Genomic DNA, 15,931 nt, shown 5'->3' on the forward strand with positions numbered 1-15,931 from the left:
GTCGGCGCTTCCGCCCATAACCTTTCCTTAACTTCTTAATTGGCCAGGCTTTGCCTGGCCTCGAGCGCCTGCAATTGGCTCTTGTCCTAGTCTGTCTGTGCTCTGGGACTTCGGATTGGCCTAGGCTCCAATTGTTTACGAAGCCAACCTCAGGGCCCGCCGTACCGTGAGGGATTGGCCGGCGGACCCAGACCCGCGCAGTGATTGGAGGGTCCGGGCCTGGCGGAAGCGGGGCAGACCGGGAGGGGACCTGGATCATGGCTGCCGCGCCGCCGCTACGGGACCGCCTGAGCTTTCTACACCGGGTGAGTGAGGGCGGTCCGCCCGGGCCCCGGTCCACGGCTCCTCTCGAGCGCCGCATTCCCCGGACTCGCCCCGGGCCGGAGCCATTGACCTTGCGTCTCCACGCCGGGTAGCTGCTCCTGGCCCCTTCGCCCGCGCCGACGCCCCTGAGCTGCCCGCCCGCCGCGCCGTCCCGGGGCCTTCCAAGCCGGGCCTTCCAAGCCGGACCCGCCGAGCGCAAGGGCGATGGGCACAGCCAGACCCTGGGGGAACGAACAGGCCTCGGCCAGCATTCAGTGGCCTCCGACGGGAGGGAAGGAGCGGCAGACCCGGTGGACGTGGAGCCGCTGTGTCGGTGCTGCTGGCGCCCAGGTGGGCTGGCAGCCCGCCGTCCTCCCTGACGGTGGCATTTCAGAGGACTCCGGTCCTGGAGAGGCACCCCTGGGTTGCAGAGAACACAGACATCTCGAAGGGACAGAGAAGGACGCACCATCGTAAGCCCCTCTTAGTAAACCCTCTGAGAAGTAGAGGTCGGGGCGAGTTCCCAGGTGTCGTCCTGAGCAAACTGCCCTTTTTTGTCAGCCGTGAGGTTTCCTGGGCTGGACCTCAGAGGGGGCTGGGTGGTCCCAGGGCGCGACCTTGGGCTGCCAGAAGCCACGCTAGGGTTGGTCAAGGCTCTCAGTGCAAGGTTTCGACAGAGTCGTTCTGTGCTGCGTTCTGCAGTTGTCAGCTGTCACCCGCAAACCTCAGTAGTTCCCCTTAGGGCTTGGGCAAATAGTGTCAGTGATGCGTGTCCACAGCCTGGGGAAACACTTCAGGTCCACGTTTTCGTATGTTGTCACTAGATCTCGGCCCTTCCGACTGAAAGGCTTCGGCACATCACGCGGTGGGTCCCATGCTTGTCCTCTTAAATACTCTTGAACTCTATTCTGTCCTGATACTGAATAATGCAAAAATGGGTGGTTCCAGTTTTCATCCCTATAAACCGTACATCTTTGTGCCAGTAAGTAAGCATGAAACAAATAAGTACGTCTGCGCTAAGCGAACGTAAAACACACGACATCAGTCGGTTCTCGGGGAGCGATGGAGCTAGTCAGGCTGAGCAGCTGTCACTCTGCCAATCCGGGCTCTGGGGAGGTGGAACCATTCATAGTCCCTGTGTGGAAAAGGGGCTTGCCTGGGCCTTGTTTGGCTTTGCTAGTCAGTAGGTAGGTACAGGAGAGGTACCTTCAAATAGCCTTACGTGCTGGTAAGTGCAGGGAGGCTGGGGGCTGTGTCCCTTCTTAACCCAAGTGGCGCAGCTCCTCCGTGGAGAACCACCATTGATTTGCCTCTTCTCCGAGGCTGTTCATCCCTGACTGTTGAGAGAGGACCCTGCTGCAGCCTCCCTGTGGCCAGTAGCACAGTTCTCATCCCTTCCCAGTCCTCTCTCCGGCCATGTCAACAGTGAGAGGTGGGTCGTTTCCATCCTCTTTGGGGGGCTGCGGATTCACCCCTGTGGGAAATGGCACCTCATCATGGTAGGGGCTCTTGTTCCCTTTCAGCTCCCGATTCTCCTGAAGGGGACGTCCGATGATGATGTCCCGTGTCCGGGCTACCTGTTTGAAGAGATTGCTAGTATCCTTCCTCGATGTCCCCGTGTAGTGGAAAGAGCGGATGGCAGGGTCCCAGAGTGGTGGTGCAAAGGGTTCCTGGGGATTCTGCTGTCCCTAGGGGGATCCACGGCTCCTTTATCATTGTAACCAGGCGTGGGTGGGGTCTGAAGGCTGCAATACTGATGACACAGGGGACCCTAGAAGCCCAGGTGCTCCTGATGGCAGAGCCTCCAGTAGGCGCCTCCAGGGAGCGTGAACTGAGAGGCCCCATGGCCCGGTCTCCCTGCGGCCCGGCGCAGCCCTCATCATCTCGCCCTTCCCTAACCCGAGCGTGCCGCAGAAATCTCCCACGAGTCTCCGGGCAGCAGCCAGTGCCTGCTGGAGTACCTCCTGAGCCGCCTGCACAGCAGCTCCGGCCACGGGAAGCTCAAGGTGAGCCCCTGGGTGGTCAAGGGTCAGGCCGGAGGCCCGGCCCACGGTGGTGAGGCTGGAGGAGCAGACGAGCGGCCCAGGGTGGCAGGCAGCTCTGTGCCCTTGGGGTGCCCCCGGGCCCTGCCCTGGGTGTCCCGTGTCCGGCCTGCCCAGCACTGCTGACCGCCCCGTTCCCCAGGTGCTGAAGATCCTGCTCTATCTGTGCAGCCACGGCTCCTCCTTCTTCCTGCTCATCCTCAAACGCAACTCTGCCTTCATCCAGGAAGCTGCAGGTACAGGGGCCGCACACGTGCTCAGGAAGAGCCAGGGCTTTGGAGAATGGGGGAGGGTGGCGAATCCTCCAGGTTTGAGAAGGAAGACTTCAGCCAGAGCCCTCACCTGGGCCGGGTCCCGATCAAAGCCCCGCCTTGCTGATCCTGGCCCATCCCTGGCCTCTCCACCTGCTGCCCACCCTCACCCCAGCTGGCCGGCTCGGCCTCCCCCGACGCACCCTGCCCCCTCCCTCCGCTGGGTCCTCCGTGCCTCCCATGCGTCCCTGGGCCTTCGGCTGCGTCTGTCCCTGCGCTTGCTGCCCCGGGTGCCAGTTTGTTTCTCTGTGTGCCCCATGGGTCTTCCCCCTCCATCCCAGTGCCCACACATAGCAGACTCAGTGCCTGTTCACACGTCCTTCCCAGGCTGTGGGTTCCCGTTCTGGGGCTGCTCCTCGGAGTCCAAGACAGAGGGAGGCCATGGGAGGGCGGGGCTGGGAGGCAGGAGAGGCGGGGCCCCGGCCAGTTGGTCTGTCCAGGCAGAAGATGGGTCTGGGGGAGCTGTCCCCACAGGCTTGGGGGCAGTCCCATGTGCCTCTGCCTAATGAGGACTTGTGGGGGCTTGGCCTGAGATCTTCCATGGGGTGGAGGGAGGCTTGGCTCCAGGTGGTCACTGGGCGCACCATGTCTGGACCCCACCCCAGCCCCTGAATGGGGAATTCTGGGGAGGGAGACTGAGTCTGTCTCGTGCCACTGCTTGCTTGTGGAGACCTCAGCATGTACCATCCACTGGGCTCACCCCAAAACCGGTGTCGAAACCAGTGTCATCCCACTTTATGGCAAGTGGGCATGCAGCTCTAGGTGTTCCGCAGGGGCCAGTGCCCTGGGCCGCCATAGACAGTTGTGACACATGACTTAGGCAGTAGATGCCCTTGAGGGGACGGCAGTGCAGGGGTGCTCTCGCCATCCTAACAGAGCTCCTCACAGCTTTGGGGCCAAGGCAGCACCAGCCGTTTATCCTCACCATTCAGCGGGCCAGAGGGCCCCGGGCTCCAGGCCACTCCCGTGGCTGTGGTTGGTGCATGTACGTCCTGGCCTCAGTGGTCTCGGGGACACGCCCTGGGGTGGGGGCTGCAGCAGGTGGGGGGATGGGGCACAGCGGGACCTGAGGATGGGAAAGGCTCTTCTTCAGACCCTGGGTTCTGAGTCTCTCCTGTGCAGAGGCAGCTACGGATGATGGCTGTCGCCTGCCGTGCCTGGACGCTGGCCCTGGGTGACACACAGGCTGTGGGAGGTGTCAGGACAGGCCCTGTGAGGAAAGTGGGTGCCAGATGCCACACGTGAGAGACGGGGCGCCCTGCTCCAGGTGGTGGGTGTGCAGTGAGGATGGCCCGCCCCACGCGCGCAGAGCGTCAGAAAGAGGAAAGAAACAAAACGCGGCTGGCAGTTAAAGACAGATTTTCTTTAGTTAAAACCTGAGAGGCGCCCCCAGCCGATTGCGGTCAGGAGCACTTTATCTTACAGACTAAGAGTATATGTTGGTTTTAGGGTGAGAGGGCTTATCAGAAGCTCGGAATGTTTATGTGTGTGGAGAAGTTTATGGCAGGGTTGGAAGGAGGGAAGGTTATCTTGGGGCAGGCATCTTTCCAGCCTGGAGGTGGGTTTTCTCGAAGCTGGCATCTTCCCGGCTGGAGGAGGGTTATCTCGGGGCTAGCATGTCTCTGGTTGGGGAGGAGTTTGGAACGTTTCTGGTTGGAGATGTTATTTGTGGTTCATGGTCGTGCTGACCTTAGCCATTAGGCTGATGCCCTATGGATTTAGGCAGTTTTGGTTAAGGTGAACTTTACAATGAGGGGCTTGTCCAAGATGGTGATGCTCCTGCTCTGTCACAGAGCAGGGGCAGCGTGGGGTGGCAGGTGGGTGCCCTGGGCTCCTGAAGGGAAGATGGCAGCTGCAGGGTGTCAGTTCATCCAGCCATTGACTCAGCTTGTGGCCGCCAGCCCTGGGCCCAGGGACAGCCAGGAGCATCGTCTCCGAATCACAGGACCAGCCTGCCAGGGTGGAGGTAGACGGCCGAGGGGCGTGAGTGGACTCGCCTGTGACAGAGGCTCTCGAGGGGTTCTCAGAGGCACAGCTCTCAGCGTGAGCCCTGAAAGGATGCCGCGGCCCCAGGTATAGGCTCAGGGGGCCCTGGGGCCGGAAGATTTAAGGAAAGAAGCCCCAGTTCATCATGACAGGAACTCTCAGACCAGGGGAGCTCGAGGCGGCTGAGACTGGGGTTGGGTGGGGCCGGTGGAGCTTTCAGGCTGTGATAAGAACGCTGGTTTCTCCCTCCAGGCCCCGGAAGCCTCTGAGGGGTCCCTGGTGCACCTGGGGCAGGGAGAGTGGGCTTCGGCAAGGCCACACCCGCTCAGGCACCAGGGGTTGCCGACCCAGGGGGAGACGAGGTGGTTACTGTGGAGAGAGTCTCGCCTCTGTGGGGCATGGGTGAGGGGGAGCCGAGGGTCTGCTCAGGTGTGGCCTCTGCAGGGTCCTGGAGGAGGGCATCCCATTGGCTGTGACAGAAGGGCCTTGGTGGCAGGAACTTGCCACCCTGGAATGGGCCCAGTGCACCGTGCTCCACAGGGAGCAGCGGTGCCAGGCTCAGCCCTGCCCCCAACTTGCCTTTTCTGTTCTGCAGCTTTTGCGGGGCCCCCAGATCCTCTGCACGGGAACAGCTTGTACCAGAAGGTTCGCGCGGCCGCGCAGGTGAGCCCAGGAGCAGTGTCGCTCTGCAGGGTGCCCCTCCTCCTGTAGAGGGGTGGGATTGGGGCCAGGATGTCAGATGGGGGGTTTGCAGTTCTCCCGTCCGGGACCCCTGCCTCTGCTCCTTGCTGGTGGACACAGAGCCTGTGTCCAGCTGAGTGGCTCAGGAGAAGTGTCCGGGGGACAGAACGGAGCTGATATGGGTGGCAGGGTGAGTACAGCAGGCCCTGGTGTGAGGACACTGAGGGCCTTCGTCTCCCCATGTAGGACTTGGGGAGCACCCTGTTCTCGGACACCGTGTTGCCGCTGGCTCCCTCCCAGCCTCTGGGGACCCCGCCTGCCACAGGTAGGTGACTGAGGGGACCGTGCCCAGCTCTGGCACCTGGTTTCTGCCTCCCTGAGTGTTGTGGGTGTCTGTGCCATCCGAGGGTGGGGGCCGGCTTGCCGCTAACGGAGGACCCTCTGCAGGCATGGGCTCCCAGGCCAGGCCGCACAGCACCCTCCAGGGTTTCGGCTACAGCAAGGAACACGGCTGCACGGGTGAGTGGGGAGGGCCTGCATGGGCTCCGGCATCTCAGGGTGCGGGGATGAGGAGGTGGTGGGGGCCGGACCATGCCGCCCCATCTAGTAGCTGCTGTCCCCCGTCCCCTCCCCTACACGGCCTCAGCCCTTCCTGGGGCTGTCCCCACTGTCTCCCTCTGGCTGCTGACGTGGGGGTGAGGCAGGTGTGGCCAGGGCTGCTTTATGGACAGACGAGAGAAACCAGGCCGAGCAAGAAGTCAGGGCTGGGCCCCGTGGCAGGGGTGAGTCCCACTCTGAGAGGGGCCGAGGGCTGTGCCCCTGGCTGTGGTGCAGGTGACTCAGGCAGTCCCATGTGGAGCTGTTATGAGGTGGGGCAGTACCAGTGGACAACTGCTCATCAGCGCCAGGAGGGCCACAGGTGGCACCACTGCCTGCGGCTGGGACCCAGCCCCCAGCCCAGCTGTGCCCTGCTGCCGGGCCCTGGGCGGTGTCTAGCCGCTCACCATTAGGCTGTGTCACACTGTCCTGCGCACAGCCCGGGGCTCCTGCCAACGCTTTGGTGTCGGGGCACCTTCTACAGGGAACTCACACAGGAAAGGCCGGCCCCTCCCCGAGCCCTGGACACACCCTCCCTGAGCCAAGGCCAAGCCCAAGCCCCTTAGGACACCTTCACCCCCAGAGGACAGAGGAACGGAGGCATAACTCTGCAGTGAGCTTTGGTGTCCAGGCCCACTGGGAGTGGGAATGCCAAAGCGGAGTCCACTGGGAGCTTCCAGAGGGCCTGGGGCCTACCAGGAGGCCTCCCTACCTGCAGTGTGTACCCCGACCTCCCCAGGCTTGAGCAGGGAACTGATGCGGGCACCCTGCTCCCAGAGAACGCGGGTGGGGGCCGCACTGGGCGGCCGTCCCATCTCCCTCTCCTCGGGTACAGGCTCGGCAGGCGAAGCCTTCCTCTCCACCATCCAGAAGGCCGCAGAGGTGGTGGCCAGCGCCATGCGCCCCGGGCCCGAGAGTCCCAGTACCCAGAGGCTCCTGCCGCGGGGTGACACCTACCAGCCTGCCATGATGCCTTCAGCCAGCCACGGTCCCCCAACCCTGGGGAACCTACTCCCCGGGGCCATTCCAGGTCCCCGAGGTATCGAGGCGAGGGCTCCTCCCCTTGGGGTCTGGGTCACTCCTTCCTGTCACCGCTGGGGCTTTGCGGCCATGGAAGCAAATCCCAGCGCCTCCCACACAGCAGGAGGGGGTGGGACCCGAGGCGGAAGCAGATGCCCATGGGGCTGGTGTTTGCTGAAGCTGGAGCCAAGGTGGCCACCCATCCTCAGCTCAGGACTCAGCCCCCGAGGCCTCCTGGTCCAGGGCCCCGGGAGGTGGGCATGGGGCTGGCCTGAAGCCCCAGGGATCTCACCGGCTGTCCTGTTTCCTCCAGCTGTGAGGCATCAGCCTGGGCAGGCCGGAGGGGGCTGGGATGAGCTGGACAGCGGCCCCAGCTCTCAGAATTCCTCCCAGAACAGCGACCTGAGCAGGGTCTCGGACTCGGGCAGTCATTCCGGCAGCGACAGCCATTCAGGGGCCAGCCAGGAGCCGGTTGACCTGGCAGAAAGGTGAGCGGGGGCTGCCAGATATGCGGGAGAGGTCTCGGAGGCACCACACTGTCCCCTCCCAGCGCGGCTCCTGCTCTCCAGGTTCTCCCCCATGCGAGGCGGGAGTGGGGGCACGGCCTCCACTCACCCTTGACCCGGCCATTCCCCCTGTCAGGGTCGAGGTGGTGGCCCTAAGTGACTGTCAGCAGGAGTTGAGCTTGGTGAGGACTGTGACTCGGGGACCACGTGCCTTCCTGAGCCGCGAGGAGGCACAGCACTTCATCAAAGCGTGAGTGCGCCTGGACCCGCCCGGCTCTGCCCCAGCCCCAGCCATGGGCGAGGGAGGAGGGAACGGGCTGCACCCGCCACCCAGGTGTCCCCTCTGTGCAGGTGTGGACTGCTCAACTGTGAGGCCGTGCTGCAGCTGCTGACCTGCCACCTGCGTGGGACCAGTGAATGCACGCAGCTGGTGAGCTGCACACGCGGGCGGGAGGGCGTGACTGTGTGCATGTGCCTGTGTGCGGACATTCCTGTGTGTGTGTGTGTGTGCGTGTGTGCGCCTGTGTGCCTGTGTGTGTGTTTGTGCGTGTGTGTGCACACCTGTGTGTGAACATTCCTCTGTGTGGCTGTGCGTGCGCACATGCCTATGTGTGTGGCTGTGGGTGTGTATGCCTATGTATGCCTGTGTGTGTACACACACTTGTGCACGTGTGTGGTGTGCACGCACCTGTGTGTGTGTACATGACTGCATGTGTGTGGTTGTGTATGTATGTGCCTGTGTGTGTGTGCATGCACATGAAAGTGTGGACACGTGTGTGCGTGTGTCGGGGGGCGTGCGGAGGAATGAAGGTAAGGCAATCGGGACAGCAGGTCACGTGCTTCTCGCTGGGGTCTGTCCAGGAGCCGGGGAGGACATGGCTCTGGTGTCCGGGAGCTGGGGTGTAAGGCAGTGAAGACAGGGCTCTGTTGTCTGGGAGCTGGCGTGTAAGGCGGTGAGGACAGGGCTCTGGTGTCCGGGAGCGGGGGTGTAAGGCAGTGCGGACAGGGCTCTGGTGTCTGGGAGCGGGGGTGTAAGGTGGTGAGGACAGGGCTCTGGTGTCTGGGATCCGGTGTGTAAGGCGGTGAGGACAGGGCTCTGGTGTCTGGGATCCGGTGTGTAAGGCGGTGAGGACAGGGCTCTGGTGTCTGGGAGCCGGTGTGTAAGGCAGTGAGGACAGGGCTCTGGTGTCTGGGAGCCGGTGTGTAAGGCGGTGAGGGCAGGGCTGTGGTGGAGCTGTCTCTGGGGCCTCCTGGCACTCCAGTCATTGATGAGGAGGAAGAAGAGGGAGAGAGATGGCCAAATAGGCCTCCCTGGCGTGGACCTGCTGCCCCATGGGTGCTGGTGTCCCCTCCCTTCACCCGCAGAGGGCGCTGTGTGCCATCGCCTCCCTGGGGAGCACCGACCTCCTCCCCCAGGAGCACATCCTCCTCCGCACCCGGCCGTGGCTGCAGGAGCTCAGCATGGGCAGCCGGGGACCTGTGACCAACAAGGCCACCAAGGTGGGCAGCTGCGGAGGCCACACGCACACCGGGGTCCAAGGGTACAGCGGGAGATACACTGCAGTCCACGGCCACCCCGTCCCTGCCCGGCGCTTGGTCAGCCCTTCCCGGACCCCCTCTCAAGTCCCTGTCCCGCTGGCAGAGGGAGCAGCAGCAAGTCAGGGTCCTCACCTCCCCACTGCCTTCCCGCCTTCCACCCAAACTCTGCAGCACTCACAGTACACTGGCCTCTACCTATTCCTGGAAGCCCCCAAACTCCTCTGCCTTAATGTTCTTGCCCTTGTGTCTTGGCTCACACTTACCTCTTCCAGGAAGCCCTCCCTGACTGCACATGCAGTTTGCCACCCATGACACAGCTCATGCTCAACTCCCAAGCTCCGGAGGGCAGAAATGGTTCCATTCATCTCTGTGCACTTGAACGCTCTGAACTGCCTGGAGGCCACTGGAATCACACTGGGAGGCCTCTCCTGGCCGCCAGGCCCTGGCACCTTCCCTCTGCCTGTGGGCATTCCCAGCTTCTTTCTTCCTGTTTTCTCCCTGGCTGCTGGAAACACAGGTCCTCAGTCACCCATCCCCAAGTCATCCTTATCTGTCATTGGCCATCTGCTAGCTCACCTTTCAGTCAGAGCGACGAGTGAGCCTGGGGTTCGCACCACCGCAGGCGAACCTCGTAGTGGGGTTTCTAAAACGGGCATGCTGGAAGAACCCTGCGTCCAACAGTTGGAAATGCCCAGATGTGCCAGGCCACGTGTTCACTCCCTCCAACAGTGCCTGGCGGGTTATGACGGGGAGGGTGTCCATTTGTCTAGTAGTGAGTGAAGGAGCAAGATTCGAGGTGTGTATGTGACACCTGCCCCGTGTCGCCAGCACCAGCCCAGCAGCTGCTCTCGGTGGGATGACTACTGGGTGCACTGCCCCAGCCCCCTCCCAGCAGCCAGTGTCCTGCCCAGAGGTGGCCCTGCCCTCTGGGTGGAGGGACTGAGGAGGTCCTAGGGAGAGGCGGGCCCTGGTCCCCACATTTCCCAGGGTTGCATAGGAACCTCCCTGGTTCCTCCTTCCTCTTTCAGATCCTGAGGCACTTTGAGGCCTCCTGTGGGCAGCTGTCCCCTGCCCGGGGCACCTCAGCTGAGCCTGGCCCCACAGCCGCCCTCCCAGGCCCATCTGACCTGCTGACCGATGCTGTGCCTCTTGCTGGGAGCCAGGTTTTCCTGCAGCCTCTGAGTTCAACCGCAGTCTCGTCCCGGAGCCCTGCTCCCTCATCTGGGATGCCGTCCAGCCCTGTGCCCACCCCACCCCCAGATGCCTCCCCCATTCCAGCCCCCGGAGACCCCAGCGAGGCCGAGGCCAGACTGGCAGAAAGCAGGGGGTGGAGACCTGAACGGATCCCAGGGGGCACGGACAGCCCAAAGAGAGGCCCCAGCAGCTGTGCGTGGAGCCGCGACTCATTGTTTGCTGGCATGGAGCTGGTGGCCTGTCCCCGCCTGGTGGGGGCCGGGGCTGCTGCGGAAGAGTCCTGTCCTGATGCTCCGCGCGCCCCCCGAACATCGTCCCAGAGGACAGCAGCCAAAGAGCCTCCTGGCTCAGAGCCGTCAGCTTTCGCGTTCCTGAACGCCTGACCCGATGGCCTGGCCCTGGAGTCTTCAGCTTCAGCTGCTGCCTGGGGCGGTCTGTGCTTCCTGAGCAGCCTCAACCGTAGCTGCTACAGTCTCCAGGCACCTTGACTTGAGAGGAGGACCCTAGGGCTACCTCAGTTTCCCCCATCTCCTCTGCCAGAGGCTCTGGTTATTTGGACTTGAATCCCTACGAGGGATGGCAGGTGGCAGGGCTTCAGAAATGTCGATCTCAGGGGGCAGTCCCTGCCTGTCTTGCCCTCAGACATGAGGTTTCTTGTGTGAATGCGGAAGCGACTACCAGGTTCTTCATTTCATTTTGATCTCAGCTCCCTCCTTCCCCAGGAGGTCATGAGCAGCAACAAGCCACTGCTCCCCCGTCCCATCGGGGTGGGCTAGGTGCTGAGGCTGGGTTTGGTGCATGTGGGTTGAGGGTGTCTTGTCCGGGCTGCCTTGTGCTGTCTGGCCTGAGGCCATTTCAAGTCTCAGATCCCCACGTGATCCTTCCCTGGCTCTCACCTGCTCCTTTAGGCTGTAATTGCTTCCTACACACGAAGCCTCTGATTGGAGCCTCTGGTCCATCTCAGAAAAACCTTCCGAGAGCGCTGGGGTTTATGCTTTCTGAATAAACACTACTGTTTACATGAAGCTGGGCCGCTTATTTTTCTTCTTTTGTGTACGTGCATTTTAATAAAAATACCATCAATAAGGGGCACACGCAGAGGACTGCTTTCCTCAAAGGAGGGACAGGTGGTATTCCTAAAACGTTTGGTAGAACTCCCCAGTGGCACTGTCCTTGCAGCTAACCTTCTTAATGGCAAGGTTTTAAACTATGAAATTCAGTTTCTTCAATAAATAATAGACTATTTGGGTTATCTATGTCTAATTTCAGCAGTTTGTGTCTTCAGGGGATTGGTCCATTTTATATCAGTTGCTGAATTTGTGATTCCGTTTTTTGTAGTAGTCCTTTATTCTTCCGTTCATGCCTGTGGGGCTGTAGTCACACTATCACACTCTTCCTGTCATGCCTAATATTGGTCACTTGTTTTCCCTTTTTCTTGGTCAGACGGTTTATTAATGTTATTAGTTACTTCAAAGAACAAACTTTTGGTTTTATTTTTTTGTACTTCACTAATTTCTGTTTTTCAGTTTCCTAGTTCACTAATTTCTGTTCTTTATTATTTCCTTTCTTCTGCTTTGGGCTTATTTTTATTTTTTCAGTTTCTTTCTTTTTTTTTTTTGGGACAGAGTCTCACTCTTGTCACCCAGGCTGGAGTGCAGTGGCGCAATCTGGGCTCAGTGCCACCTCTGCCTCCCGGGTTCAAGTGATTCCCCTGCCTCAGCCTCCCGAGTAGCTGGGATTACAGGCTCATGCCACCATGCCCGGCTAATTTTTTGTATTTTGGTAGAGAATGGGTTTCACCGTGTTAGCCAGGATGGTCTCGATCTCCTGACCTTGTGATCCACCCTCCTCGGCCTCCCAAAGTGCTGGGATTACAAACATGAGCCACAGCGCCCAGCCTTTTTCAGTTTCTTAAGGTGGAAGCTTAGATTATTTATCATGTCCTTTATTTTCTAATGTGAGTCTTGTAATGCATCGTGACCTTTATTTTCTAATGTGAGCCTTGTAATGCTATAAACATTCCTGTGAACACTGCTTTGGCTGCATCCTATGAATTTTGGTACATTTAAATTGTTATTCAGCTCAAAATATTTTCAAATTTATCTTGAGACTTCCGTTTTGTCCAATGGGTTATTTTAAAGCATATTGTGTTATAATTTAATTCTGATATACTCAGAGAACATATTTTATATGATTTCTGTTATATTGTTTAAAGATTTCAAGCCTAGGCAACATAGCAAGACCCCGTTTCTACAAAAAAAAAAAAAAAAATTAAATTAGCCAGGCGTGGTCGCAGCTACCCAGGTGGCTGAGGCGGGAGGATTGCTTGAACTGCAGAGGTCAAGGCTGCAGTGAGCCATGATTGTGCCACTGCACTCTAGCTCTGTCACCTAGTGCGGTGGTGCAATCACAGCTCACTGCAGTCTCAACCTCCTGAGTTCAAGCAGTCCTAAGCAATCTTCATGCCTCAGTCACCACACATGGCCTTTTTTTTTTTTTGGTAGAGACGGAGCTCTTGCTATGTTGCCCACGCTGGTCTCCAACTCCTGGCCTCATGCAATTCTCCCACCTCAATCTCCCAAAGTATTAGGATGACAGGCATGAGCTGCTGTGCGTGGCCTCACACTTTTGTTAAGGATTTCAAACTTTTGTTAAAGTTTGTTTTATGGCCAAGAATATAGTTTATCTTGGTGGATGTTCCATGTACACTTGGTCTAGAAAACTAGAGATCAATATCCTTCTGGAATATAGATGCAAAATTCCTCAAGAAAACAACAAAATGAATCCAGTAATATATAAAAAGTGTAATACATCACTATAAGTGGAATATATCCCAGGAATGCAAGGCTATTTCAACCTATGAAAATCAGTGTAATTCAATCCATCATATTAACAGTAAAAATCACATGATCATTTTATGCAGAAAAAACAAGAAACAAAATAAATTCAACATTCACTCATGACCCAAAAACCCTCCCAAATTTGACAAACCAGAAATGTAAGAGATCTTTTGGGTGGCAAGGGGTTTCTGCAAAAACCCCTCAGCTGACATCATACTTAATGCTGAAGGGCTGAATGCTTTTCCCCTATGATTGGAAAGAAGGCCATGGTGTGCATGCTAACCATTTCTGTTCAGCATTATACTGAAGCCCTGGTCAGTTCGATAAAGCAAGAAAAAACTAGAAAGCCAGACACATTAGACAGGAAGAAATAAAACATACTATTCACAGAAAACAGGATTGTAGAAAATCCCGTGAAATCTACCAAAAACTTCCTAAGACTAAGAAGTGAGTTTGGCAAAGACACAGGCTCCAGGGTAAATATACTAACATCAGTTACACTTTTGTAATAGCGATAAACAATTGGAAATTAAACCATAAAAAACTACCATCTGTAATGGCACTCCAAAAATGAAATGATTAGGTATAAATTAGATCTATGTAGGATGTGTATGCTGAAAACTTCAAAGTACTGATGAAAGAAATGAATGAAGATCTAAATAAGTGGAGAGATATACCATGTTCATAAATTCTGGTGTCAATTCTTCCAGGTTACAGGTCTACAGATTTAATGTAATCCCCATCAAAATCACAGCTGGATTTTTTTTAAGATAGTGGCAAGCTGAAACTCAAATTTATAGGAAAAGTCAAAAGAATTTGGATAGCCAAGGTAATTTGGAGAAAGAAGAACAAAGGACTCAAAACCTGATTTCAGGATTGACTCTAGGCCAGGTGCAGTGGCTCATGCCTGTAATCCCAGCACTTTGGGAGGTGAAGGTGGGAGAATTGCTTGAGCCTAGGAATTTGAGACTAGCCTGGGCAACATGTGAGACCCCCATCTCTGCAACAACAACAAACAACAACAACAAAAAAAGCACTAATCAAGACAGTGTGGTAGGCTGGGCGCGGTGGCTCACGCCTGTAATCCCAGCACTTTGGGAGGCCAAGGCGGGCGGATCACGAGGTCAGGAGATCAAGACCATCCTGGCTAACACGGTGAAACCCCGTCTCTACTAAAAATACAAAAAATTAGCCGGGCGTGGTGGCGGGCGCCTGTAGTCCCAGCTGCTGGAGAGGCTGAGGCAGGAGAATGGCGTGAACCCGGGAGGCGGAGCTTGCAGTGAGCTGAGATCGCGCCACTATGCTCCAGCCTGGGCGAAAATGCGAGACTCTGTTCCAAAATAATAATAATAATAAAAAATAAATAAATAAGTAAACAAATAAAACCAATCCCTGACAATACCAAGAGCTGAGGAGGATGGGGTGCAACTGCAGCACCTGTGGCACTGGTGGGAGCGTAGAGCTGTACAGCTTCTTTGGAAAATAGCTTAGTAGGCCGATGTGGTGGCCCACGCCTGTAATCCCAGCACTTTGGGAGGCCGAGGTGGGTGGATCACCTGAAGTCAGCAGTTCAAGACCAGCCTGGCCAATATGACAAAACCCTGTCTCTACTAAAAATACAAAAATTAGCCTGGCATGGTGACATGTGCCTGTAATACCAGCTACTCGGGAGGCTGAGGCAGGAGAATTGCTTGAGCCCAGGAAGTGGAGGTTGCAGTGAGCCAAGATCATGCCATTGCACTCCAGCCTGGGCGACAGAGGGAGACTCCATCTCGGAAAAAAAAAAAAAAAAAGAAAAAGAAAATAGCTTGGCAGTTTCCTTTTTTTTGTTTTCTTTTTCTTTTTTTTGAGATGGAGTCTTGCTCTGTCGCTCAGGCTGGAGTGCAGTGGTGATCTCCGCTCACCGCAATCTCTGCCTCCCGGGGTCAAGCGATTCTCCTGACTCAGCCTCCTGAGTAGCTGGGATTACAGGCGGACGCCACCAGGCACGGGTAATTTTTTTGTATTTTTACTAGAGACGGGGTTTTGCCATGTTGGCCAGGCTGATCTCGAACTCCTGACCTCAGGTGATCCGCCCACCTCGGTGTCCCAAAGTTCTGGAATTACAGGTGGGACCCACCGCGCCCGGCCGGCAGTTTCTTATAAACAATCATTTGATCCAGCAACCCCACTCCTGGGTATTTACACAAGAGAAATGAAAAGTTGTGTTCACACAGAAGCCGGTGAGTGAATGTTTATGGCAGCGTCATTCATAATTGCCAAGCACCAGGAACAATCTCTGCGTCCTTCATTTGATGAATAAAATAAGCAAATGTGGTTCACACCGGTTACAGGATACCACTCAGCAATAAAGAGGAACCAGCATGAATCTCAAAATGCGAAGTGGTAGAAGCCAGACCCACAGGCTACGCGCTGCGCGACATCCCTTTTGTGTGACATTCTGGAAAAGGCTGCCTCTAGGGATGGAGAACAGAGAGAACTGAGCAGCCGCCACCAGCAGTCAGCAGGTACGGGATCCGGAGGGAGAATGTTCTGTAACTAAAGTTACGCAACTCCACTGCACACCAAAAAATGTGGATTTTACTGAAACCAAACTTTTTATTTTACAGAGCACTGGACTTTTTAAAAAGCGGGGGCAGGGGAGACCAGTGTGCTGTGACTTTTAGGGGAAGGATGGCTTCCCTGGAGAGGACCTGGGCGGGATCCCCAGGGCTCCCGGAGAGAGGGGGAGTCACAGAGCGGCTACGCACGGGGCGCACGGGGCGCAGCGTTAAAAGTTTGGAGAAGGAAAAAAAACAACAACAAAGCAGCGCGAAGGGAAGGAGGTCAGGGAGGTTAGCAAGGCGCCCACACGCCCTCGCAGTCGTACTCAACAACGAGGGGAGTCGCGCACACGGGTGGGGACAGAGCGG

At 57.2% G+C, this 15,931-nt stretch overlaps 1 protein-coding gene across 7 annotated transcripts; it reads left to right on the forward strand.

Moving 5' to 3' along the window:
• The first annotated feature begins 97 nt into the window (after positions 1–97).
• On the forward strand, positions 98–11,204 carry TEPSIN (TEPSIN adaptor related protein complex 4 accessory protein). Of its 7 annotated transcripts, XM_063706005.1 has the most exons (14): positions 261–305; positions 417–654; positions 1,827–1,899; positions 2,218–2,309; positions 2,488–2,581; positions 5,238–5,305; positions 5,570–5,648; positions 5,771–5,842; positions 6,756–6,959; positions 7,254–7,428; positions 7,583–7,696; positions 7,798–7,876; positions 8,812–8,946; positions 10,014–11,204. In XM_063706005.1, exons 2-14 carry the CDS (start codon positions 529–531, stop codon positions 10,560–10,562), a joined length of 1,860 nt encoding a protein of 619 aa, XP_063562075.1. In that variant the 5' UTR covers positions 261–305; positions 417–528; the 3' UTR covers positions 10,563–11,204. The 7 variants fall into 7 exon arrangements, with proteins under 7 accessions (XP_055245438.2, XP_055245439.2, XP_055245436.2 ...); XM_055389463.2 differs by having other exon boundaries at positions 98–776; positions 1,128–1,899; XM_055389464.2 differs by having other exon boundaries at positions 98–776; positions 1,626–1,899.
• The last annotated feature ends 4,727 nt before the right edge of the window (positions 11,205–15,931 follow it).

The sequence above is a fragment of the Gorilla gorilla genome, chromosome 4 (genome assembly GCF_029281585.2).
Source record: "Gorilla gorilla gorilla isolate KB3781 chromosome 4, NHGRI_mGorGor1-v2.1_pri, whole genome shotgun sequence".
NCBI classification, from domain to species: Eukaryota; Metazoa; Chordata; class Mammalia; order Primates; family Hominidae; genus Gorilla; species Gorilla gorilla.

Bases quoted from the DNA above. Each gene is read 5' to 3' on its own strand.
- TEPSIN (XM_055389461.2), top strand. From the start codon at position 529: ATGGGCACAGCCAGACCCTGGGGGAACGAACAGGCCTCGGCCAGCATT. The intron at 2,582-5,237 runs GTACAGGGGCCG...TCTGTTCTGCAG, and splicing joins CTTCATCCAGGAAGCTGCAG to CTTTTGCGGGGCCCCCAGAT. The intron at 7,877-8,811 runs GTGAGCTGCACA...CTTCACCCGCAG, and splicing joins CCAGTGAATGCACGCAGCTG to AGGGCGCTGTGTGCCATCGC.